Genomic DNA, 26,055 nt, shown 5'->3' with positions numbered 1-26,055 from the left:
TTTTTGGTTTTTTTTTGTATTTTTCTGAAGCTGGAAACCGGGACAGTCAGACAGACTCCCGCATGTGCCCCACCAGGATCCACCCGGCACGCCCACCAGGGGCAATGCTCTGCCCACCAGGGGGCGATGCTGTGCCCCTCCGGGGCGTCGCTCTGCTGCGACCAGAGCCACTCTAGCGCCTGGGGCAGAGGCCAAGGAGCCATCCCCAGCGCCCAGGCCATCTTTGCTCCAATGGAGCCCTGGCTGCGGGAGGGGAAGAGAGAGACAGAGAGGAAGGAGGAGGGGGTGGAGAAGCAAATGGACGCTTCTCCTATGTGCCCTGTCCGGGAATCGAACCCAGGTCCCCCACACGCCAGGCCAATGCTCTACCGCTGAGCCAAGCGGCCAAGGCCAAGCCCAGGGTTTTGAACTGAAAACCTCAGCATTTCATGTCGATGCTTTATCCACTGCTCCACCATAGGTCAGGCAAGAATTTCCTTTTTAAGTGAGAGAAAGTGAATTGTGTGTTACCTGTATTCTGTAAGAAAAAAATCTGGTGTCTGTATAGACAGCTGACGTGTTTTCAAACTATGTGTGAGATGTAAAAAAAATGTTTCTTTCTTATATCTTAGAACAGCAGTTCTGTGGACCTAGGGCAGTGTTTCTCAAAGTATAGACTGCAGAACCACGGGTGTGCTTGTGAAAGTGAGAACTCCCATCAAGACCTCCAGCTCCTCCTACAGGCTTCTAGTTGGGCAGATCTGAGATGGAGCCCTTCAGTCTAAACTATAACAGGCAGCCTGTGTGATTTCTTCTGCAAGCCAGTTTTAGAATTACTGCTCCCAGCAAGCCATGGTTGGGATCTAAAGGAATTTGAAATTTTTGAAATTGAATAATTTCTTTAGGGTATAGATTATTTATTTTCTGGGAAGAGGGTCTATAAACCTCTCATTGAGATTTGCAAAGAGGACCATGACACAAAAGATTAAGCATTGACCCAAAAGGGTGCTTTTCATAAACATTTTCTGCCTCTTATGAGCCTCCTTGATTTTTAAATAAATTCTTAGTTTCTTTTAGCATAATGAGGGCATTTTATCCAGAAGAGAATTTTTTTTTTATAATATGGCTTTCTAGTCTACCATTTCTTTACTTCTTTTCAGCAAAATGAATTTTAATCTCCTCCTAACTTAAAAGTCTTTTTAACTGAAATGTACTATTGCCAAGATCTACTATACTTTGTGAAGATAATACTTTTTAACAGTTACTTATTGAGAAAAATAGTGTGCTGGTTGTTTTACTAAGTGCATCATATGTTATTTTTATTTAATTCTAACAGCAGCCCCATGGGGTATGCATTAGTATACTCATTTGAGAAATAAGAAAATTGAGGCATGGAGTGCTTAATTAACTTGACTACATTGACACAGTTTGTGACTGATGGAACCAGAGTTTGAACCAATTCTGTCTCACCTGAAGGCCAGTTCTGTACAAGTCTGCAAGTTTGTGCAAATGAATCACATTTGGTTTTGCAATGAATAGAAGATGATGGTTGTGTAGTACCTTGAAATTATAGGTGTTGCTGGTGGATTAGCCTTTATTGTGATTCTGAGTTTTTATGTTATTTTTTTTCAGATCAAAGAAAGTGCATCACAGACAAGAGATGTCCTCAGACAGCATTTTAATGATTTAAAGGGAACCCTTGGGAAGCTCTTAGATGAGCGATTGGTAACCCTTTTGCAAGAAGTGGACACCATTGAACAAGAGACCATTAAACCACTGGATGACTGCCAGAAGCTTATAGAGCACGGAGTTAACACTGCAGAGGACTTGGTCCAAGAAGGTGGGAGTCCAGGGAACTAGTTAGTGTGGCAAATTCAGATTGACACTTTGCTGATTTCTCAGGATGCCAGCAGACTATCCTGCCATCTGTGGGGTGCTTATATTACCTACCTTGAGACAGTTTGTAATATAGGGAAATAGATATACAGTGAGGTATCCCAGGGTAAATGCAATTAAAGTGTTAATTACAACATTTACAAAACAAGGAGTAAATGATTTTTTTCCTCAAATGGTTCCATGATAGTATCATATTTACTTTTTGTGTGTGTGTGTGGCAGAGACAAGAGTCAGAGAGAGGGTCAGATAGGGACAGACAGACAGGAAGGGAAAGAGATGAAAAACATCAATTCTTCATTGTGGCTCCTTAGTTGTTCATTGATTGATTTCTCATATGTGCCTTGACTGGGGGGGGGGGTGCGCTACAGCAGACTGAGTGACCTCTTGCTTGAGCCAGCGACCTTGGGCTCAAGCTGGTGAGCCTTGCTCAAACCATATGAGCCTGTGCTCAAGCTGGCGACCTCAGGGTCTTGAACCTGGGTCCTCCACATCTTAGCCCAACGCTCTATCCATGCGCCACTGCCTGGTCAGGCCATATTTACTTTTTTTTTTTTTTTTACAGAGACAGAGAGAGGGATAGACAGGGATAGACAGACAGGAACAGAGAGATGAGAAGCATCAATCATTAGTTTTTCGTTGCACATTGCGACACCTTAGTTCTTCATTGATTGCTTTTTCATATGTGCCTTGACCGCAGGCCTTCAGCAGACGGAGCAACCCCTTGCTCGAGCCAGCAACCTTGAGTCCAAGCTGGTGATCTTTTGCTCAAACCAGATGAGCCCGTGCTCAAGCTGGTGACCTCGGGGTCTCGAACCTGGGTCCTCGGCATCCCAGTCCGACGCTCTATTCACTGCACCACCACCTGGTCAGGCCCATATTTACTTTTTTTTTTTTTTTTTTTCCCATTTTTTCTGAAGCTGGAAACAGGGAGAGACAGTCAGACAGACTCCCGCACGCGCCCGACCGGGATCCACCCGGCACGCCCACCATGGGGCGATGCTGTGCCCATCCTGGGCGTCGCCATGTCGCGACCAGAGCCACTCCAGCGCCTGAGGCAGAGGCCACAGAGCCATCCCCAGCGCCCGGGCCATCCTTGCTCCAATGGAGCCTTGGCTGCGGGAGGGGAAGAGAGAGACAGAGAGGAAAGCGCGGCGGAAGGATGGAGAAGCAAATGTGTGCTTCTTCTGTGTGCCCTGGCCGGGAATCGAACCCGGGTCCCCCGCACGCTAGGCCGACGCTCTACCGCTGAGCCAACCGGCCAGGGCCTTATGAAAGATTTTATTTATTGATTTAAGAGAGAGAGGGGTGTGGAGGAGCAGGAAGCATCAACTCAGCAGTTGCTTATCTACTGCACCACCATAGGTCAGGTCACATTCACTGTTTTTTTTTTCAGAGAGAGAGGCAGAGGGACAGATAAAGACAGACAGGAAGGGAGAGAGATGAGAAGCATCTATTCTTTGTTGTGGCATCTTAGTTGTTGATTGATTGCTTTCTCATATGTGCCTTGACCAGGGGGCTACAGCAGAGCAAGTGACCCCTTGCTCAAGCCAGCAAGCTTGAAGTCAAGCCAGCGACCATGGGGTCATGTCTATGATCCCACGCGCAAGCCAGTGACCTTGGGGTTTCAAACCTGGGTCCTCTGAGTCCCAGTCCTACGCTCTATCACTGCGCCTCTCCCTGGTCAGGCCACTTTCACTGTTAACAGAGCAATTTTAAGGTCATTTGAGTCTTCAGGATATTTTTCAGAGTGTTCATGGTTTATAGAATTTAATTTTAGTCTTTTCTTTTTAGTAGGTTAATAAATATTAGTGTTCATACCTGAAATTGTAGTTTTTATGCTTCTGTCTTTAGCCAGTTATTTTGGTTGAAACATGCTCAGATCTTGCCTTCTTGCTGTGTCCCTCTTCCCCTCCTTCCATCTTTCCCTCTTTCCCTTCCCTTATTCCTTCTTCCTTCCCATAAGCCTTTGTCAAGTACATTCAATAAAAATTCTCCCCTTGGACTCCCATGTGAGAGGCATACAGGCTGAGAGAGATCTGAGACCTTATGGGAGCACAGAAGTGAATTGCTTAACTCGCAAAGAATGTAGGATAGATTTCTGTGGGAGGAGTTCTACAGAAGCTTGAAGAAATTCATCAAGCCTGACCAGTCAGTGGCACAGTGGATAGAGAATAGGACTGGGATGTAGAGGACCCAGATTCAAAACCCTGAGGTCTCCGGCTTGAGTGTAAGCTCATCCGGCTTGAGCATGGGGTTACTCGCTCTGCTGTAGCCCCTTCCCCCTGGTCAAGGCACATATGAGAAAGCAATCGATGAACAACTAAAGAGCCGCAACAAAGATTCTTCTCATTTCTTTCCTTTCTTGCCTATCTGTTTCTATCTGTCCCTCTCTCTTGCCTCTGTCTCTGACCAAAAAAAGAAAAAGAAAAAAAAAAAAGAAATTCAACAAGCAGATAACAGCATGATTGGAAGCAGAAGTAACATCATGGGTGAAGTAAATGGTACATCAGGGATATGTAAAGTATTTTGGGCAACAGAGTTACACAGTCAGGTTTGCATTTTGAAATTATGAAAAATGACACTGCCTATATTTTGAGGATTGGATTCAAGATGGTAAGACTAGAAGGAAAAGAGACTAATTAGGAAGTTGTGACAGTAATCCAGATATGAGGGCAGAAACAGGTAAAGATGAGGTAGAGCTGGTTTTAAGATTTTTCAAAGATAGAATTATTGATGATTTTACTGTTAATTATTGGTGATTGTCTGGATATAGGTTGGAGGAGAAAGGGAAGGATTTAGGATGACCAAAAACCAACTTGATTTTGGGTGTCAGTAAATTGTGCTCTTCAGTGACATAGGAAATGAAGTAGGAAGGGTGGCTTCAGTGGGTACTTAAGTGTTTGGTTTGGGGCATGTTGACTTTAAAGTGCTTACGATGCCAAGAGAGAGTTGGCAATGGTGGGTATGATGCTTAGGAGAGAGATAATACCTGGAGATGTCAATATGACAGTTAATGACACATACATCAAATCTGAATCTATGGAAAGTAGTAAAGTCATCAAGAGATAGTCTACAACATGAGAAGAGAAGGCAGCAGAGGGCAGAGCTCTAGGGGATGCCAACATTTAAAGGCAGTTGAGCAAAAAAGAGCCAGGGAGGCAATTGAATACCATTCATTCTGCAGATTGAGTGTGCTGTCCATGGCATAGGATAAAAAGCGTACAGGGTTTCTTAAATCTGTCACTCCCACTGGAAATCATTCTTCTTTTTGGTCCCACTTAGAATGTAGTACTAGTGTTGTCTTTAAACATGCTAATTAAGCCCTGGCTGGTTGTCTCAGTGGTAGAGCGTCGGCCTGGCATGCAGAAATCCCGGGTTCGATTCCCGGCCAGGGCACACAGGAGAGGCGCCCATCTGCTTCTCCACCCCTCCCCCTCCCCCTCTCCTTCCTCTCTGTCTCTCTCTTCCCCTCCCGCAGCCAAGGCTCCATTGGAGCAAAGATGGCCCGGGCGCTGGGGATGGCTCCTTGGCCTCTGCCCCAGGCGCTAGAGTGGCTCTGGTCCCAACAGAGTGACGCCCCGGAGGGGCACAGCATCTCCCCCTGGTGGGCAGAGCGTCGCCCCCTGGTGGGCGTGCCAGGTGGATCCCGGTCGGGCGCATGCGGGAGTCTGTCTGTCTCTTCCCATTTCCAGCTTCAGAAAAATACAAAAAAACAAAACAAAAAACCATGCTAATTATATTTTAGTTTTTAATGAACAGTGCTTATTTGCTGTTGACCGTGATAGTGCCTTCGAGAAAACCTCTTATTAGCAGGATTATAGAATGTCTTTCCCTGGAGGCTTTGCATTTGGAAACAAACCCAGAAGCAGTTCAGTACAGGTCAGAAGTGTACTCCTGTCATTCTGAGGACTGAGAAATGCTTTTAAGTTTAGAAAATCTTTTGAGGCACAGCATCTGGTGCCTCATGTTTTTTTAATATACTTCAGAAATATTTTAAATTTAAAACTTTTTTTTTACTCCCCTTCTAAGGGATAAACACTTACTTATGGAATTTTGAGGATTTGAAGGCAATGTGCAGTGTGTCTGTTTTCCTTTTGGTGAGGGAGAAGCTCATGGTAGTTGGCCTAAAAAAATTGGGTTATTCCAAGATGCATTCAGATGAAAGAGTTCTGGTGGTATTCTGTAAGGCTGTAGAAGGACATAGAAGTTGGTCATAGAGAGAGAAACATCTATTTGTTGTTCCACTTATTTATGAATTTATTGGTTGATTCTTCTATTTGACCTGACTGGGCATCGAACCTACAACCTTGGTGTATTGGATGATATTCTAACCCACTGAACTGGGTTAGACCCCCCCCTTTTCTCTTGAGCATAACATTAGTGTCACTTCTAAAATAGTGTCTGCTACCTGACCAGGTGGTGGTGCAGTGGATAGAGCATCGGACTGGGATGCTGAGGAACCAGATTTGAGACCCTGAGGTCACCGGCTTGAGTGTGGGCTCATCCGACTTGAGCACGAGCCTACCAGCTTTAGCATGGGGTCACTGAATTGAGCAAGGGGTCACTCACACTGCTGTAGTTCCCCAGTCAAGGCACATATGAGAAAGAAATCAATGAACAACTAAGGAGCCGCAACGAACAATTGATGCTTCTCAACTCTCTCTCTTCCTGTCTGTTTCTATCTGTCCCTCTCTCTGTCTTTCTCTGTCCCTGTCAAAAGTAAATAAATAAATAAAATAGTGTCTATTTTTACTTTTTGGGAATTTAAAAAATAATCTTTTTCCATTAATTTGAGAGAGAGGGAGAAGGGAGAGAGAAACATCAATTTGTTCTGCTTAGTTCCATTTAATTGTATCCTCATTGATTGCTTCTTATATGTGCCCTGATTACAGTCAAACCCTCAATGACCAAGGCAGGAATTTTTTTTTTTTAATTTTATTTTTTAATTACAGTTTACATTTAATATTATTTTATATTAGTTTCAGGTGTATTTTTTTTTAAAAGAAATCTTTTGTTATTCTTTTTTTAAAATTTTTTTTTATTGATTTTTTAGAGAGAGAGGAGTGTGAGAGAGAGACAGAGAGAAGGGGGAGGAGCAGGAAGCATCAACTCCCATATGTGCCTTGACCAGGCAAGCCCAAGGTTTCGAACCGGCGACCTCAGTGTTCCAGGTCGATGCTTTATCCCACTGCGCCACCACAGGTCAGGCTCAGGTGTATTTTATAGTGGTTAAAGAGTCATATACTTTACAAAGTGTTCCCTTGGTATTTCCAGTACCTACCTAGTACCATACAGTTATTACAATATTTTTTACTATACTTTCTATGCTGTACTTTATATTCTCTGTCTGTTTTGAAACTATTGATCTGTACTTCTTAATCCCTTCACCTCTTTACTTTTTGGGAATTTGACTGTGGTATCACTTAAGAATTATTTGCAGGAAAACCAGAAACCTACCTTGACATGGGGTATGTAGATTACTTATAGTATGACCATTTTTCACTGTACTAGATTTCTTATTTCTGATTGTAGGTGAAATTGCCATTCTTGGCGGTGTGGGAGAACAGAATGAGAAACTGTGGAGCTTTACCAAAAAGGCCTCGCACATTCAGTTGGACAGGTAAATGAGTTAGTACCTCTGATGCTTACTTTTAAGAATTTAAATTATCCGCCTTTTTTCACTTTCTGTTCAAGACTCTGATGAAGGGCGATAGATAATATGTTTTTCAAGATTTCACAGCTTGTCTGACCAGGTGGTGACACAGTGGATAGAGCGTCAGACTGGGATGCAGAGGACCCAGGTTCGAGACCCCGAGGTCGCCAGCTTGAGCGTGGGATCATCTGGTATGAGCAAAAGCTCACCAGCTTGGACCCAAGGTCGCTGACTTGAGCAAGGGGTTACTCGGACTGCTGTAGCCCCACAGTCAAGGCACATATGAGAAAGCAATCAATGAACCACTAAGGTGTCACAACAAAAAACTGATGATTGATGCTTCTCATCTCTCTCCGTTCCTGTCTGTCTGTCCCTATCTATTCCTTCTCTGACTCTCTTTAAAAAAAAAAAAAATTTACAGCTTATTACCAGTATTACTAATATGAAATATTTGTGATTGTAATCTTTGGCACAGTATTACTACAGGTTTTCTTCAATTCTAATGTGTAAGAGAATTGTTAATTTTTTTTTTTTTTTTGCATTTTTCTGAAGCTGGAAACAGGGAGAGACAGTCAGACAGACTCCCGCATGCGCCCAACCGGGATCCACCCGGCACGCCCACCATGGGGAGACGCTCTGCCCACCAGGGGGCGATGCTCTGCCCATCCTGGGCGTCACCATGTTGCGACCAGAGCCACTCTAGCACCTGAGGCGGAGGCCACAGAGCCATCCCCAGCGCCCGGGCCATCTTTGCTCCAATGGAGCCTTTGCTGCGGGAGGGGAAGAGAGAGACAGAGAGGAAGGCGCGGCGGAGGGGTGGAGAAGCAAATGGGCGTTTCTCCTGTGTGCCCTGGCCGGGAATCGAACCTGGGTCCCCCGCACGCTAGGCCGACGCTCTACTGCTGAGCCAACCGGCCAGGGCGAGAATTGTTAATTTTTAAAAAATTGAACATAGCCCTGAAACTGGTCATATATCAGTAAATCCGATCTTTTGTTATCTACTTGACAACTGTGATGCTACCAACTTTTTTTTTATCTTCTTATATTTATTTGGGAAGAGAATCTTGATGTAACATCTTGCAAAGCCCCCGCTGCCATTAGCATTATTTACTGGGAACTTCTGCATCCTTATAATATGTGGCTGATCTAAAATATTCCTTGTGGCCTGACCAGGTGGTGGCCCAGTGGATAGAGCGTTGGACTGGGCCATGGAGGATCCAGGTTTGAGACCCCAAGGTCGCCAGTTTGAGCACAGGCTCATCTGGTTTGAGCAAGGCTCACCAGCTTGGACCCAAGGTCGCTTGCTCCAGCAAGGGATCACTCAGTCTACTGTAGTCCCCCAGTCAAGGCACATATGAGAAAGCAATCAATGAACAACTAAGGAGCCGCAACAAAGAATTGATGCTTTTCATCTCACTCCCTTCCTGTCTGTCCCTCTCTCTGACTCTGTCTCTGTCACATACACACACAAAAATATATTCCTTGTATTTTTTTGTTGTTGTTGTATTTTTCTGAAGTGAGAAGCAGGGAGGCAGAGAGACTCACGCATGTGCTTGACTGGGATCCACCTGGCATGCCCACTAGGGTGCAATGCTCTTCCCATCTGGGGCGTGGCTCTGTTGCAACCAGAGCCATTCTAGCGCCTAAAGCAGAGGCCATAGAGCCATCCTCAGCCAGGGCCAACTTTGCTCCAATGGAGCCCTAGCTGCTGGAGAGGAAGAGAGAGATAGAAAGTAGAGGGGGAAGGGTGGAGAAGCAGATGGGCGCTTCTCCTGTGTGCCCTGGCCGGGAATCAAACCTGGGACTTCCACATACCGGGCCAGCACTCCACTGCTGAGCCAACTGGCCAGTGCATTTTCCTTGTATTTTTAACTCGCAGTCAGAAGGCTCAGAACTCCATGTGCTTTGTTTCCTCAGCTTACCAGAAGTGCCTTTACTGGTTGATGTGCCTTGTTTATCTGCACAGTTAGATGACTCAATTCTTAACATAGTGAAAGACCATATTTTTAAGCATGGAACAGTAGCATCTCGCCCACCAGTACAGATAGAAGAACTGATAGAGAAACCTGGAGGCATCATCGTGCGATGGTGTAAGGTATGTAATTCAGAATCGTAGAAATGGCTTCAACATTATGGACTTAAGATTTGGGCTCCTTTAAATTTTTTAAAAAATATTTTCTTCATAAATAAAAATACCTTTTGCTTTACAATTAAAATAAAGTCACAGGGATTAAAAAAAAAGTCACAGGGAACATGAACTGAGGTAGCTCATCCAGTTTGAGAGAAACAGTTTTGAAGGTACTTTTTTAAATCCCTGTATCACAACGTGGTTTTCCAAACTTAATCTTCGTGAGTTGAGGATTGTTTCCATTTCTCTTCATTAGAAGCGTTAAATCATGATAATGAATATTGGTGTCTGATATGTTTGTTCAATACTCAGCGAGTATCTCTGAAATAAAATGTCTAAAGAATGGTTTCTTTGCATTCTCGCATTATTGATAATTCTGTTTTAAATCAGTTATGTAGATGAACTATCATATTTTCAATAGAAACCATGTCCACATGAGTCATAGTGTTTTGGTTCTTTGACAAATACATCATTCAGAGATGGGTTCTCAGCTTCTAGAAACTATCTTCTTAAATAGAATTTTTTTAAATGACACCTGGTATAGAAGAAGTAGAGATGCTTTTTGTTGGTTCAAAACAAGGGCTCTTTCTCTGTTTTGTTTCTTTGCGTATCAGTGGGCCCACAGTTTCCAAGTTTGTTTGTTTTGTTTTACTGTAAGCATTGTTGTAAGATTTTTTTCTAAAGCATATGCTTACCCATAAATTATATTAAGTCTATACTAGGTAATACTAAACTCTTTCCAAAGTGATTATACCAGTTGTAGTTCTGAGTTCCTATTAATCTGCATACTGACCAACACTTGGTATTGTCAGACTTATATTTTTGCCAATAGGGTTCTCATTGTAGTTTTGGATTGCATTTTCCGTATTAAAAATTTGATTGAATATTTTAATATATTTTTGGGTTCTTATATTCTTTAGAATGCTTATTCATGTCTTACCCACTTTTCTATTGGGTGTTTTGTGTTCTATTTATTTTTAGGAGTTGTTTTTTTTTTTCTGGATATTAATTCTCTCTTGGTTATTTGAGTGATGTAGTTGTGGGATTCTTTCCTTGAATTTTGAATGTTTTATCTTTGGCATTTTTGTGTAGAAAACATGCTGTTTCATCAAAGAAAGCAGAAATTTTCATATCAGATTGGAGAGTCTAAAACGTGGTTCAGTAAAGAGAAGGGGAGATAATAATGGAATGTCTCCTGTGACCTTCCTGAGAAGACCCTGTATTGAGCATATTCAGCACATGGGCTTGTGTGCTTGGCCCAAAATGCCCCCCTTCAAAGTTCTTACACAGTGATGCTGATAGAAGTTATTCTCTGATTCTTACGTAACATAAAGCCTTTCTCCTTAGGTGGATGACGATTTTACAGCTCAAGATTACAGACTTCAGTTCCGTAAATGTACTTCAAATCATTTTGAGGATGTATATGTAGGCGCTGAAACTGAATTTATAGTGTTACATATAGATCCCAATGTTGATTATCAGTTCAGAGTCTGCGCCCGAGGAGATGGCCGGCAGGAGTGGAGTCCTTGGAGCGTCCCCCAGATAGGTCATTCCACATTGGTGCCTCACGGTATGTTGTTGCCTTCTCGCTTGACGCTTAACTGTGTATAAGAACTCTTGCATAGCCTGACCTATGGTGGCGCAGTGGATCAAGCTTCGACCTGGAACGCTGAGGTCGCCGGTTCAAAACCCTGGGCTTGCCCAGTCAAGGAACATATGGGAGTTGATGCTTCCTGCTCCTCCCCCCCTTCTCTCTCTCTCCCCTCTAAAATGAATAAATGAATAAATAAATAAATAAATAAATAAATAAATTTAAGAAAAAAAGAACTCTTGCATTATGTGCTAAAGGCAGCATTCTGACAGCCCCTTTTTCTAAGGGTAAACCCTGAATTGATGAGAACAACATGGGACATGTCTTGCTGCTCAAATTACTTTATGTAAATTAAAAAAAATTTTTTTTTTTTAATTTTTATTTTATTTATTCATTTTAGAGAGGAGAGAGACAGACAGAGAGAGAGAGAGAGAGAGAGGAGAGAGAGACAGGGGGGAGGAGCTGGAAGCATCAACTCCCATATGTGCCTTGACCAGGCAAGCCCAGGGTTTCGAACCGGCGACCTCAGCATTTCCAGGTCAACGCTTTATCCACTGCGCCATCACAGGCCAGGCTAAAAAAAATTTTTAACCATTCTTATCTTCAGAGTCCAAAACATTGCCACACAGGTTTAGTAGCATGCCCTAAAACCACATGTTTTAAATATTGTATCTGGAGACTGCAAGAGGTTTTTTCTCAAAAGTCATATGATTTGAAATTGATCTCTTATGTATCACTAGTATAACAGACTCATTTGTTAATTAGTTCTTAATCAGGTTGAAATAAGCTCAAACATGGTTTTATTAGATAGGCAATAGATAACATTTCCCTTGATCTTCCATGCCAAAATTATATAAGACTAGACTAAAAGCTTTTCTGTGATTTGTAGGATTAACCATTGGAAAAATCTTTTCTTTTATTGATCTTACTCATGACCCCTAAGATAGTTCTACTTCTAAATTTTACTTAATATGTCTGTACTGAAGATAGTCCTGAAAAGATTCTAATAATTTTCAATGTCTTTGCTTTTTAAAAAGAGTGGACAGCTGGCTTTGAGGGGTACAGTCTGAGCAGTCGAAGAAATATAGCGCTTCGGAATGATTCGGAATCCTCAGGTGTCCTCTACTCCAGTGCTCCGACCTACTTCTGTGGGCAGACGTTAACATTCAGGCAAGTAGACATTCAAGTATCTGTCATGGCATAGGCAGTATAAAGAAGTATATAGGGCAGCCCTGGCCGGTTGGCTCAGCGGTAGAGCGTCGGCCTGGCGTGCGGGGGACCTGAGTTTGATTCCCGGCCAGGGCACATAGGAGAAGCGCCCATTTGCTTCTCCACCCCCCCCCCCCTCCTTCCTCTCTGTCTCTCTCTTCCCCTCCCGCAGCCAAGGCTCCATTGGAGCAAAGATGGCCCGGGTGGGCGCTGGGGATGGCTCCTTGGCCTCTGCCCCAGGCGCTAGAGTGGCTCTGGTCGCGGCAGAGCGACACCCCGGAGGGGCAGAGCATCGCCCCCTGGTGGGCGTGCCGGGTGGATCCCGGTCGGGCGCATGCGAGAGTCTGTCTGACTGTCTCTCCCCGTTTCCAGCTTCAGAAAAAAAAAAAATAAAATAAAATAACAAAAATACAGGGGAAAAAAAAAAAGAAGTATATAGAGCATATTTAAGCTTTGGATTCAAAATTGTCCTGAGGTTATTCCATCATTATAGGCAGTGGCACTTTGGAGAAATTTCTTTATTTTTCTTTGCTTCAGTTTTCTCATGTATTCAAGGGGTTATTATGAAGATTAACTGAGATAAAGTGTATAAAATGCCTTGCTTATATTCGATAGGTAGCATGTACTCAATAAGTTTAGGTCTCTTTTCTCTTTGGTAAGCGGAATACTTCTCAAAGGTCAGCCTTAAAAATTCAGAGGCCTAGAGTTTTATTCCCTTCGTGAATTAATAAAAGCAGGTTTCTTTGAGAGACAACCTAACAGTGTAAACATACCATATATATATGTCTCTGTAAAATAAAACTGATAACAAGTCCCTATTACCACCAATTAATTTTCTATTTCTTTGTCCATTTCTTCCTGTGTTAGAAAAGTTTTCTTTTTTGTGTTTTCATGTATCTGAGATGTACTCTCTATGGTTATATTTCATTTTTCTTTTTTCTTTTTGACAGAGACAGAGAGAAGGACAGATAGGGACAAACAAATAGAAAGGGAAAGAGATGAGAAGCATCAATTTGTCTTTGTGGCTCCTTAGTCTCCTTAGTTGTTCATTGATTGCTTTCTCATATGTTCCTTGACTGGGGGCTACAGCAGAGCGAGTGACCCCTTGCTCAAGCCAGTGAGCTTGGGCTTCAAGTCAGTGATCTTTGGGCTCAAGCCAGCGACCATGGGGTCATGTCTATGATCCCACACTCAAGCCAGTGACCCCGTGCTCAAGCTGGTAAGCCTGTGTTCAAGCTGGTGACCCCGGGTTTCGAACCTGGGTCCTCTGTGTCCCAGTCTGACGCTGTATGAACTGTCCCACCATTTGGTCAGGCTCTGTGGTCATATTTCTGAATAGCTCTTCCTAGAAACCAAAGCCCAGTTTTTATTTATTTATTTAAAGACTTTTTTTATTGCATTTAGAGTGGAGAGAGAGAGAAATGGTTAGGGGAGCAGGAAACATCAACTCATAGAAGTAGTTGCTTCCCATATGGGCCTTTAATGATCAAGTCTCAGGTTTCGAACTGGCAACCTCAGCGTTCCAAGTTGACACTCTATTCACTGCGCTACCACAGGTCTGGCCTAGTTTTGATTTAGAGAAGTGAAGTTTGTCTGATGTTCACCATACTTACAGTGCAGGAAACTGTCTTCTAAACTTTCATTCTTGAGGTCATGAGATTTTATTGTGAAAGCTTGTCTCGAGTTCCTCTTGTTCTCAGTCCCTTGTTGTGTAACGCACGGAGGGTGTCTGCAAGTGTTCTCTGAGCCACTGTTGCCGTGTTCTTCACCAGCCAGCTCATCTGGACAGTCAGCAGTTATCACAATGCTTTCTCTCTCTCTCTCTCTTTTTTTTTTTTCCTTTACAGAGACAGAGAGTCAGAGAGAGGGATAGACAGGGACAGACAGACAGGAACGGAGAGATGAGAAGCATCAATCATTAGATTTTCATTGCGCATTGCAACACCTTAGTTGTTCATTGATTGCTTTCTCATATGTGCTTTGACCGTGGGCCTTCAGCAGACCGAGTAACCCCTTGCTTGAGCCAGCGACCTTGGGTCCAAGCTGGTGAGCTTTTGCTCAAACCAGATGAGCCCGCACTCAAGCTGGCGACCTCGGGGTCTCGAACCTGGGTCTTCCATATCCTAGTCCAACGCTCTATCCACTGTACCACCGCCTGGTCAGGCGCTTTCTCTCATTTTTGATACAGCCTCTCACCCCTTATATTATGACGAAAGAATGACTTGATAACCAGAAAAATACCAACAAAGAGAAAAATATGGAGTTTTTTGCCTAAAGTCTATTTAATTATTCCCCAAGTAATCATGAGTTTTCTATACTAACACACCCCTTCTCTGTTAATGTCCCTTCCTTACAAAGTACTTCCATTAGTAAACCTACAGAGAACAAGGTACTTCTTTCTCTGTAGTGGTAGGGGTTGCTGAGTTGATAGATATAGGCCAGATATCTCAGACCCTAATGCTAATAATCACAGTTAATATTTAAATACCATTTACTACATGCCAGGTACCTGTTCTAAACATTTCATTTGCATTAACTCATTTGATTCGCACAATAACCCAATGAAATAGGTGCAGTTATTCATTTTAGGGATGAGATTGCTACGGCACAGAGATGTCACTTACCCACTGTCAGGTTACTAGTAAATGACAAAGTTAGGGTTTAATATTTATTTATTTTTTACAGAGACAGAGTGTGAGTCAGAGAGAGGGATAGACAGGGACAGAGAGACAGGAACGGAGAGAGATGAAAAGCATCAATCATTAGTTTTTCATTGCGCGTTGCAACACCTTAGTTGTTCATTGATTGCTTTCTCATATGTCCCTTGACCGTGGGTCTTCAGCAGACCGAGTAACCCCTTGCTGGAGCCAGCGACCTTGGGTTCAAGCTGGTGGGTTTTTCCTCGAACCAGATGAGCCCATGCTCAAGCTGGCGACCTCGGGGTCTCGAACCCAGGTTTTCTGCATCCCAGACCGACACTCTATCCACTGCGCCACTGCCTGGTCAGGCCAAAGTTAGGGTTTAAATGCAAGGCAGTCTGGCTCCAGAGTCTGTGATCTTAATTACCGGTCTGGGTGGGGAAACGTGATTCTAATTAGTCCTGAAATCTATAGTTTTTCTGTTACTGTAGCCTTAGTTCTTTTCCTTTTTCCTCTTCTTTGACATTTATTTCTGGTTGATAGTAACCACGTGGTCTCCTGCTTTTAAATTCTTCCCCTTACTTAGCCATAAGAAATAATGACATAGTGCCATTTACGACAACATGGATGGACTTTGAGAACATTAGACTGAGTGAAATAAGTAAATCAGAAAAAGCTAAGAACTGTATGATTTCACACATAGGTGAGCTATAAAACTGAGATTCATGGACATAGATAAAAGTGAAGTGGTTACCAGGGAGAGAGGAATGTAGGAAAGGGATGGGAGGTAGGGGCTAAAGAGGGACAAACATAAGGTGTTGGAAAAAGATTTGACTTTGGGTGACAGGTATACAATATAATCAGCAGTTCAAATGCTATGGAGATAGTTGTTCACCTGAAACCTATGTACTCTTATTGATCAGTGTTACCCTGTTAAATTTAATTTTCTAAATAAAAATTTAAAAAATTCTTTCTTTGTAAACACAGGGAAGGTCTGCTAGGTGGCATACTTAGGTTTGTTTCTTCAGTCATTCAATAAAGATTTATTGGTTAAATTTAAATTCACTTACTATCTGTGGACTGTAGGCCTCAGTAAACCATTTAGTTCTTCCCTCCACCTGCTAAGATGCCAGACTGGGCCCCACTTGGCAGGGTAATTAACTGAAACTAGTTAAGTTCAGTATTATTATCTTAGCTGGACCTTTGCATTTTTGTCATTTTTCCCCCTCTGAATGTGGAATGAAAATGTTTTCTCTCCTTGTTTAAAAGAATTTCAGGCATCAGCAATTAAGTTAGAAGATGTGAGTTGGGAGCATACCAACATTGTATGAGGGTGGGACTAATGGGCCTACTTAAATAAAGGTAAACTTTATTCAGTTTTTTTCGGGGATTTCAGGGCCTTGTAGTTAGAAGGGCGATTATACTGCTCTGTTGCTCAGTCCATTCTATTTCCTGCTGAAGTTTCTGGAATGCTTAGAGCTGCTGAAGCCCTAGTTACTGGCTCGCTCTTAGCCGTCTCTGGAGCCCAATTTCATTTGGTGCCCAAGTCTGCTAGTAACTGCCACCTTCCAGGCCTCTCCCCAGTTTCCTGTCTGAACATTCCTTCATTCTCTTTCCTTGCTTCTAAGATTTCCTGACCCTACTATTTTTTTTCCTGACCCTACTATTTTTAAACCATTATTTTACTTTCTCTTCTCTACTACCCCTTTTCTTTAAAACAGCTTCCTTTCAAACAGCCTTCCTTAATCCTAAAGCCGAGGAGAGTATTGTCTTCCTTTCACAGTTAACAAAACAAAAGCAAAGAGAGACTAAATGACTCGCCAATATTGAAATCCTGGCCATCTAGCCTCAAAGCCTGTGTTCTTAACTACTATACTACTCTGCATTTCACTAGTAACATGAGGTAGTAAATCAAGGGGCAGTAGGCTAGCTTTTTTTTTTTTGAGAGAGAGTCAGAGAAAGGGATAGATAGGGACAGCCAGGAACAGAGAGAGATGAGAAGCATCAATCACCAGTTTTTCATTTTGACACCTTAGTTCATTTGATTGCTTTCTCATATGTGCCTTGACCACGGGCCTTCAGCAGACCGAGTAACCCCTTGCTGGAGCCAGCGACCTTGGGTCCAAGCTGGTGAGCTTTTGCTCAAACCAGATGAGCCCGCGCTCAAGCTGGCGACCTTGGGGTCTTGAACCTGGGTCCTCCACATCCCAGTCCTACGCTCCATCCACCGCGCCACCGCTTGGTCAGGCTAGCTATTTTTTATTAATAACTTTTTCCTTCAGAGACCATTAAAAAAATTAATGTTCCACTTATCTATTGTTGTGTAATAAACCACCCCAAAACTTGAAGGCTTAAAACAATAGTTATTTTTTTTGCTCAGGAAACTACAACTTGCAGAGCGTCACAAGTTCAATCATGTTTGCTTGTGTGGTGTTAGCTGGGGTAGTTTGACTAGGGATGGTGGATCAGTTTCCAAGATGGCTCATGGACAGGCTGGCAAATGAAATCTGGTTCTTGATGCCTCTCTATGTAGGCCTCCAGGCACTGCTTGGGCTTCATCACACCATGGTAGCTAGGTTCCAAGAATGTATATTTCAAGAGGTAGAAAGTGGAAACTCAGTTCTTTTTTCTTTTTTTATATTTTAAGGTTAGAGGAGGAATGATAGTGAGGCAGACTCCCTCATGCACCCTAATCAGGATTCACCTGGCAATCCCATCTGAAACCGATGCTCGAGTACCTAGCGATTTTTAACTCCTGAGGTTGATGCGCTCAGACCACATTGCTATCCTCAGCACCTGGGGCCACGCTTGAACCAATTTAGCTACTGGCTGAGGGAGGGGAAGAGGGAGAAAAGGGGAAGATGGAGGGGGAGAGAAGCCGATGATCGCTTTTCCTGTGTGCCCTGACTGGGGATTGAACCCAAGGCATCCATATGCTGGGCTGATGCTCTCTATCCACTGAGCTAGGGCTGACTCCACTTCTTTTTTTTTTTTTTTTTTTTATCTTTTTTTTTTTTTTCATTTTTCTGAAGCTGGAAAGAGGGAGAGACAGTCAGACAGACTCCCGCATGCGCCCGACCGGGATCCACCCGGCACGCCCACCAGGGGCGACGCTCTGCCCACCAGGGGGCGATGCTCTGCCCATCCTGGGCGTCGCCATGTTGCGACCAGAGCCACTCTAGCGCCTGGGGCAGAGGCCACAGAGCCATCCCCAGCGCCCGGGCCATCTTTGCTCCAATGGAGCCTTGGCTGCGGGAGGGGAAGAGAGAGACAGAGAGGAAAGCGCGGCGGAGGGGTGGAGAAGCAAATGGGCGCTTCTCCTGTGTGCCCTGGCCGGGAATCGAACCCGGGTCCTCCGCACGCTAGGCCGACGCTCTACCGCTGAGCCAACCGGCCAGGGCTGACTCCACTTCTTGATGCAAGAAGTGTCAAAGAATTTGGGGGCTTTATCTTAGAAATGCCCTGGTTGATGATTGTTAGAATATGTGAATTTGATTTAGTGCTTGACTTTGGTTAAGCATTAGCATTAACTTTTCTGAATTAAGCTTGAGGAGATTTTTTTCCGTACAAGGCTAATCTTTGTTATTACAAGGGGTATCTTCAATACTAATTGTTAGTGCCTCTTGTTTTTTAAAGAGGATACTTTTTTTATTATTTTTTATTTTTTTATTTTTCTGAAGTTGGAAACGGGGAAGCAGTCAGACAGACTCCCGCATGCGCCCTACCGGGATCCACTCGGCATGCCCCCCAGGGGGCGATACTCTGCCCATCTGAGGCGTTGCTCTGTTGCAACCAGGGTCATTCCAGTGCCTGAGGCAGAGGCCCTGGAGCCATCCTCAGCACCCGGGCCAACTTTGCTTCAATGGAGCCTTGGCTGCACGAGAGGAAGAGAGAGACAGAGAGGAAGGAGAGGGGGAGGGGTAGAGAAGCAGATGGGCGCTTCTCCTGTGTGCCCTGGCTGGGAATCGAATCCGGGACTCCCGCACTCCAGGCTGATGCTCTACCACTGAGCCAACTGACCAGGGCCAAAGAGGATCCTTTTTTAAAAATTTATTTGTTTTAGAGAGCGAGATAGGGTAGGAAGAAGAGAAAGGAAGGGAAAGAGGCAAGAAGGGAGAGAGATGAGAAGCATAAACTTGTAGTTACGGCACTTTAGTTGATCTTTAATTCCTTCTCATATATGTCTTGACTGGGGGACTCCAGCCAAGCCAGTGACCTCTTGATCAAGCTAGTGACACTGCACTTAAGGTGGTGAGCCTGCACTCAAGCTAGATGAATCCACACTCAAGCTGGTGACCTTGGGGTTTCAAACCTGGGACTTTAGCATCCCAGATTGATGCTCTGTCCACTGCACCCCTACTGGTCAGGCTCCAATTAATGTTCTTTTTTTTTTCTTAAGTAAGAGGAGGGGAGACAGACTCCTGTATGCACCCCGAGTAGGATCCACCCAGCAACCCCTGTCTGGGGTGATGCTCTGCCCATCTGGGGCCAATACTCACAACTGAGCTATTTTTAGCACCTGGGGCAATGATCTCAGTGCCTCAGGTGATGTGCTCAGATCAGTTGAGGCATGGCTACAGGAGGAGAAGAGACAGAGAAAGGGGAGGGGGAGGGTTGGAGAAGCAGTTGGTCACTTCTCCTGTGTGCTATGACCTGGAATTGAACCCAGGATGTCCATATGCTGGGTTGTTGCTCTACACCACTGAGTCAACTGGCCAGGGCCCCAATTAATATTCTTTATAGAAAGAATAATATTGGATCATATGTTATAATCATTTGTCACATCTCTTTAGTCTCTCTTAATCTGGAACTGTTTCTCCATTTTTTATTTTATTTTATTTTTAATTTTTATTTATTCATTTTATTTATTTATTTTTATTTTCTTCTTTTTTTTTTTCTGTATTTTTCTGAAGCCGGAAACGGGGAGAGACAGACAGACTCCTGCATGCGCCCGACCAGGATCCACCTGGCACACCCACCAGGGGGCGATGCTCTGCCCCTCCGGGGCGTCGCTCTGTCGCGGCCAGAGTTACTCTAGCGCCTGGGGCAGAGGCCGAGGAGCCATCCCCAGTGCCCGGGCCATCTTTGCTCCAGTGGAGCCTCGGCTGCAGGAAGGGAAGAGAGAGACAGAGAGGAAGGAGAGGGGGAGGGGTGAAGAAGCAGATGGGCGCTTCTCCTGTGTGCCCTGGCCGGGAATCGAACCCAGGACTTCTGCACGCCAGGCCGACACTCTACCACTGAGCCAACTGGCCAGGGCCATATTTATTCATTTTAGAAAGGAGAGAGAGAGGAGAAAGAGAAGGGGGGGAGGAGCAGGAAGCATCAACTCCCATATGTGCCTTGACCAGGCAAGCCCAGGGTTTCGAACCAGCAACCTCAGCATTTCCAGGTCGATGCTTTATCCACTGCGCCACCACAGGTCAGGACTCTCCTTTTTTTTTTTCTTTTGTATTTTTCTGAAGTGAGAAGCAGGGAGGCAGAGAGACAGACTCCCGCATGCGCCCAACCGGGATCCACCTGGCAAACCTACTAGGGAGCGATGCTCTGCCCATCTGGGGCATTGCTCCCTTGCAGCCAGAGCCATTCTAGCACCTGAGGTGGAGGCCATGGAGCCATCCTCAGTGCCTGGGCCAACTTTGATCCAATGGAACCTTGGTTGTGGGAGAGGAAGAGAGAGATAGAAAGAAAGGAGAGGGTGAAGGATAGAGAAGCAGATGGGCGCTTCTCTTTGTGTGCCCTGAAGGGGAATCAAACCTGGGACATCCACACACTGGGCTGACACTCGACCACTGAGCCAACCAGCCAGGGCCTCCATTTCTCTTTTAACTTTCATGATCTTGACAGTTTTGAAGAATACAGGCCAATATTCTTCAATTTGTAGTTGTTTGATGTTTCCTAATGATTGGATACAGGTTATGCATCTTTGCCAGGAATATTATAGAAGTAATACTATGTTCTTCTCAGTGCATTGAATTCTTTACAATATATACCCAGAAGTGATATTGCCAAATCATGTGGTAGTTCTGTTTTTAATTTTGTGAGGAACCTTCCTACTGTTTTACATAGCAGCTGCACCATTTTAGATTCCCCGCCATCAGTGCGGTACTTAGTTTGGGATATTTGCATCTTTAGTCATCAGAGTTACTGGCCTGTAGTTTTCTTTTCTTCTGTCTTTTTTCTGATTTTGGTTTAGGATAATATGAGCCTCATAAAATAAGTTTATTATTATTTTTTTCAATTTTTTTTTTCTTAAGCTGGAAACGGGAGAGACAGACAGACAGACTCCCGCATACGCCCGACCGGGATCCACTGGCACGCCCACCAGGGGCGACGCTCTGCCCACCAGGGGGCGATGCTCTGCCCCTCTGGGGCGTCGCTCTGCGGTGACCAGAGCCATTCTAGCGCCTGGGGCAGAGGCCAAGGAGCCATCCCCAGCGCCCGGGCCATCTTTGCTCCAATGGAGCCTTGGCTGCGGGAGGGGAAGAGAGAGACAGAGAGGAAGGAGGGGGTGGGGGTGGAGAAGCAAATGGGCGCTTCTCCTATGTGCCCTGGCTGGGAATCGAACCCGGGTCCCCCGCACACCAGGCAGACGCTCTACTGCTGAGCCAACCGGCCAGGGCAATAAGTTTATTTTTTAAAGACTTTATTTATTAATTTTCGAGAGAGGAGATAGAATGGGGGGCATGGTAGGAAGCATCAACTTGGTAGTGCTTTTCATCTGTACCTTTGACCCAGGCAAGCCTGGAGTTTCAAACTGGTGACCTCAGCATTGCAAGTCAAAGGTTTATACACTGTGCCACCAAAGGTCAGGACATAGAATAAGTTTTGAAGAAGTCCCTCATCAATTTTTTGGAAGAGCTTGAGAAGGATTGTCATTAATTATTCTTTAAGTGGTAGAAGTCACCAGAGAAGCCAGTTGGTCCTGGGCTGTGTGTGTGTGTATATGTGTGTGTTGTTGGGGTGTTTCTGAGTACTGTTTAATCTAATCTCTAGTTATAGGTCTTCAGGTTTTCTCATTTTTCACAATTGGTCTTGGTAGGTTATGTTTGTGGGAATTTATCCATTTTTTCTAGAATACTCAATTTTTGTGTATATTGTTCATAAAATTCTCTTATAATTCTTTTAATTTCTTTGACATTAGTTGTAATGACTCCTCTTCAATTCTAATTTTATTTGCATTTCTCTTTTTCTTAATCTAAAAGTTTGTCAATTTTGTTGATAATTTCAAAAACCCAGCTATTAGTTTTGTTGATTATTTTTCATTCTCTGTTTAGTTTTATTCTACTCTTTTTTTTTTTTTTTTTCTGAAGTTGGAAACTGGGAGGCAGTCAGACAGACTCCCGCATGTGCCCGACCGGGATCCAACCGGCATGCCCACCAGGGGGCGATGCTCTGCCCATATGGAGCGTCGCTCTGATGCGACCAGAGCCATTCCAGCACCTGAGGCAGAGGCTACGGAGCCATCCTCAGCGCCCGGGTCAGCTTTGCTCCAATGAAGCCTTGGCTGCAGGAGGGGAAGAGAGAGACAGAGAGGACAGAGAGGGGGAGGGGTGGAGAAGCAGATGGGCGCTTCTCCTGTGTGCCCTGGCTGGGAATCGAACCCGGGACTCCTGCACGCCAGGCTGACGCTCTACTACTGAGCCAACCGGCCAGGGCCTGTTCTACGCTTAATTATTTCCTTTCTTCTGCTAACTTCTGGCTTAGTTCTTTTTTTATTCTTTGAGGTATAAAGTTAAAGACTGATTTTTAGATCACTTTTAATGTACTGTATGCGTTTATCTCTGTAAACTTACCGCTTTGATGCTTCTACTGCATCCCGTATGTTCTGCGATATATTTGTGTTTTTGTCTCAAGATATTTTCTCAGTTTTTGTCTTTGTTAGTACTCTCATTTTGTTCATGCCTCATTTTCTAGAGCAAGTAGAGAATCTTTATGATGGTTATTTTGAATTGTCAGATAATTCATACACCTTTGTTTCATTAGGGTAATTTTCTGGAGATCTGTTTTATTATTTGTACCATGTTTCCCTATTTCTTCATACGTCTTGTAATTTTGTGTTGGGATCTGCATATATGAAAACAACTACCTTTCCCAGCCTTTATGGCCTGGCTTTGTCCAGGAGAAGACCCTCAAAAATGAACCCAGCTAGAGATTCTGAGGCGTCTCTAAAATCTTTTGATAGGGAATGTGATTTCTCTGGGCTTTTGTATGCAATTTCTCAATTGGAGGCCCTTGCTTGCTCCCTCTGGTGCCTGTTCCTGGCGCTGCCAAGTTCTCTGGTGCTCCAGTGGCAAGCTGCCCTGTTTGCTGTTATACTGAGTTGCCATCAGCTATCCAGAGCTTGTGGGCTCCTTATCAGTGCCCCACATCGGGGGAGACATCCCATTCCTTTCAGCCGCTCTATGAGAAGCTGACACACTGGAAACACTTTCTACTCTTCTCGTTCTCTCCCAAGGGAGAACAGCCTTGAGTTATGTGCCTTCTCCCAATCATGCCAAGTTGCATGGGCTACAGGATGCCACCTTCCTTCCCTTTTCTTTGATCTCAGCAGCATGCAGACATCCATACCATGGCAGTTCCGATAGTGCTGCAGTGCTGTGGGCCACCCTCCGCAGAGTAGGAATGCTGGATGCAGCCTTCACTCCTCTCTCCCTCCTGAAGGAAAGGGCAGACACCGGGCTGCTCCTGCCTGGCACTGAGCTGTGGTAGCTTCGGAGAGGGGCTGACATGGGGAAAGTAAAATTGTTCCTCCTGCCCATTGCAGTGCAGCTGTTTTCAGAGCTTTGTGCTCCCTTGGGGTATTACAACTTAATCTGGAACCCTCATAAAGATCTTTTAGTCTGCACATCATTGTTCAACAGTTCTGTGATAGAAGGAGAGAAGTTGCCTACTCTTCTGCCATAGTGCTGGGGTCTCTCTCCTCCCCACACTTCATCAGACTGCTGGTTACAGAAGAAACGACTTCAGAAACCCACTCACACAGTGACGATGGTCCTGTATGTTTGTCATGTTACTGTGAAAGACATTGGAAGCCACACTGAGTATAAATGATCGCATCTTTCCTTGCTAAAGCTACATTTGGTTCCTTACTAAGTTTTCTTTTTCTGTCCTTGTAAAGCCTGGCTTTTTGGAATGGAGGGAAAGATGAGCCTGGTAATAAGAATATAGGTTGACCTTTATGTTTAGGTTTCTTATGTGTATAGTGCATGATGATGCATTATTTGAGACTAAGCCACAAAAAGAAATGCTTAAACTTTCCACATATGAAGTTCTCCAAGCAAAATACAGTGTGTCTGTAAAGTCCGTAAATGTGAAATCTGCACCAAATAAAAGGAAAACTCCCAGTTTCATACCTATTCAGTGCAGTTTGATGTGGGTTCACACACAGATTTTTTAGGGCTCCTTAGGTAGCTATCCCGTATAGCCTCTACAGACTCGTCACTGACTGATGCCCTACCAGAACGGGGCTTCTTTACCAGACTGCCGGTTTCCTTCAGCTGCTTATCCCACCGAGTAATGTTATTCCTATGTGATGGCGCTTCATTATAAACACGCCGATATTCACGTTGCACCTTGGTCACAGATTCGAATTTAGCAAGCCACAGAACACATTGAACTTTCCTCTGTACCGTCCACATCTCGACTGGCATGGCCGTGGGCTGCTCCGCTTATACATGTTGTTATATCATCACCTGCGCATGCGCACATGCTGCCACATCATCCTACAGAAACTGGGAGGGTTTTCCTTTTATTTGGTGCAGATTTCACATTTCTATCGTCTTTTGTTGCTTTCCTGTGACCGGTCAAAAGTGCACCATGACTTTACGGACACACTGTATGTTTATAACCACATTATTCTTTTTAAAAGACTATAATGTTTTATTTTGTTTTTGTGACAGAGACAGAAAGAGAGACAGGCAGGAAGAGAAAGAGATGAGAAGCATCAATTCTTCGTTGTGGCACCTTAGTTGTTCATTGATTGCTTTCTCACATGTGCCTTGACCTGGGGTCTGCAGCATAGTGAATGACCTCTTGCTCAAGCCAGCGATCTTGGGCTCAAGCCAGCGACATTGGGCTTCAAGCCAGCGACCTTTGGGCTCAAGCCAGTGACCATGGGGTCATGTCTATGATCCCATGCTCAAGCCAGCAACCCTGCGCTCAAGCTGGATGAGCCCGCGCTCATGCCGGCGACCTCAGGGTTTCCAGCCTGGGTCCTCCGTGTCCTAGTCTGACGCTATATCCACTGCACCACCACCTGGTCAGGCGAGACTATACTATCTTTTAAAAATGCTTTTAATTCTAGATAAACAGTAAAACCTTTGCTGGACTCTCATAATGATGACAGTAATGGTCACATTTATTATAATGGCAGGTACAACAAAGTTTTCTACATGTCCAGAGCCAGAACATAAAATAGAAATGTGTCATCGTAGTTATAAGCCATTAACATAGACTTTACAGTCAGAATGCCTGAGGGCAGATCCTAGTTCTGCCACTCACCAGAGATTAAGGTCAGGTTAGTTAGCCTTTTTGTTCATCTTTTTTTTTTCTTTTGTGTCTCAGTTTCCTCATGTATAAACTGGGCATGATAATAATAGCACCTACCTCATGGGGGTTTTTTTTTGGGTTTTTTTTTGTATTTTTCTGAAGCTGGAAACGGGGAGAGACAGTCAGACAGACTCCCGCATGCTCCCGACCGGATTCCACCCGGCACGCCCACCAGGGGCGATGCTCTGCCCACCAGGGGGCGATGCTCTGCCCCTCCGGGGCATCGCTCTGTTGCGACCAGAGCCACTCTAGCGCCTGGGGCAGAGGCCAAGGAGCCATCCCCAACGCCCGGGCCATCTTTGCTCCAGTGGAGCCTTGGCTGCGGGAGGGGAAGAGAGAGACAGAGAGGAAGGAGGGGGGGAGAGGTGGAGAAGCAGATGGGCGCTTCTCCTGTGTGCCCTGGCCGGGAATT

At 44.5% G+C, this 26,055-nt stretch overlaps 1 protein-coding gene across 1 annotated transcript in view; it reads left to right on the top strand.

Moving 5' to 3' along the window:
- Window positions 1–26,055, top strand: part of CRLF3 (cytokine receptor like factor 3) — a 46,452-nt gene that overhangs the window by 17,188 nt on the left and 3,209 nt on the right. Inside the window, exons 2-6 of the mRNA XM_066263292.1 lie at window positions 1,612–1,819; window positions 7,408–7,495; window positions 9,446–9,623; window positions 11,004–11,226; window positions 12,285–12,417. Coding sequence (XP_066119389.1) covers window positions 1,612–1,819; window positions 7,408–7,495; window positions 9,446–9,623; window positions 11,004–11,226; window positions 12,285–12,417 — 830 coding nt within the window. The remainder of the gene's footprint in view (window positions 1–1,611; window positions 1,820–7,407; window positions 7,496–9,445; window positions 9,624–11,003; window positions 11,227–12,284; window positions 12,418–26,055) is intronic.

This window comes from Saccopteryx bilineata, chromosome 2, assembly GCF_036850765.1.
Source record: "Saccopteryx bilineata isolate mSacBil1 chromosome 2, mSacBil1_pri_phased_curated, whole genome shotgun sequence".
Classification (NCBI taxonomy): domain Eukaryota; kingdom Metazoa; phylum Chordata; class Mammalia; order Chiroptera; family Emballonuridae; genus Saccopteryx; species Saccopteryx bilineata.
Note: the sequence above shows the minus strand (reverse complement) of the source record. Positions and strands in the feature narration are given on the sequence as shown.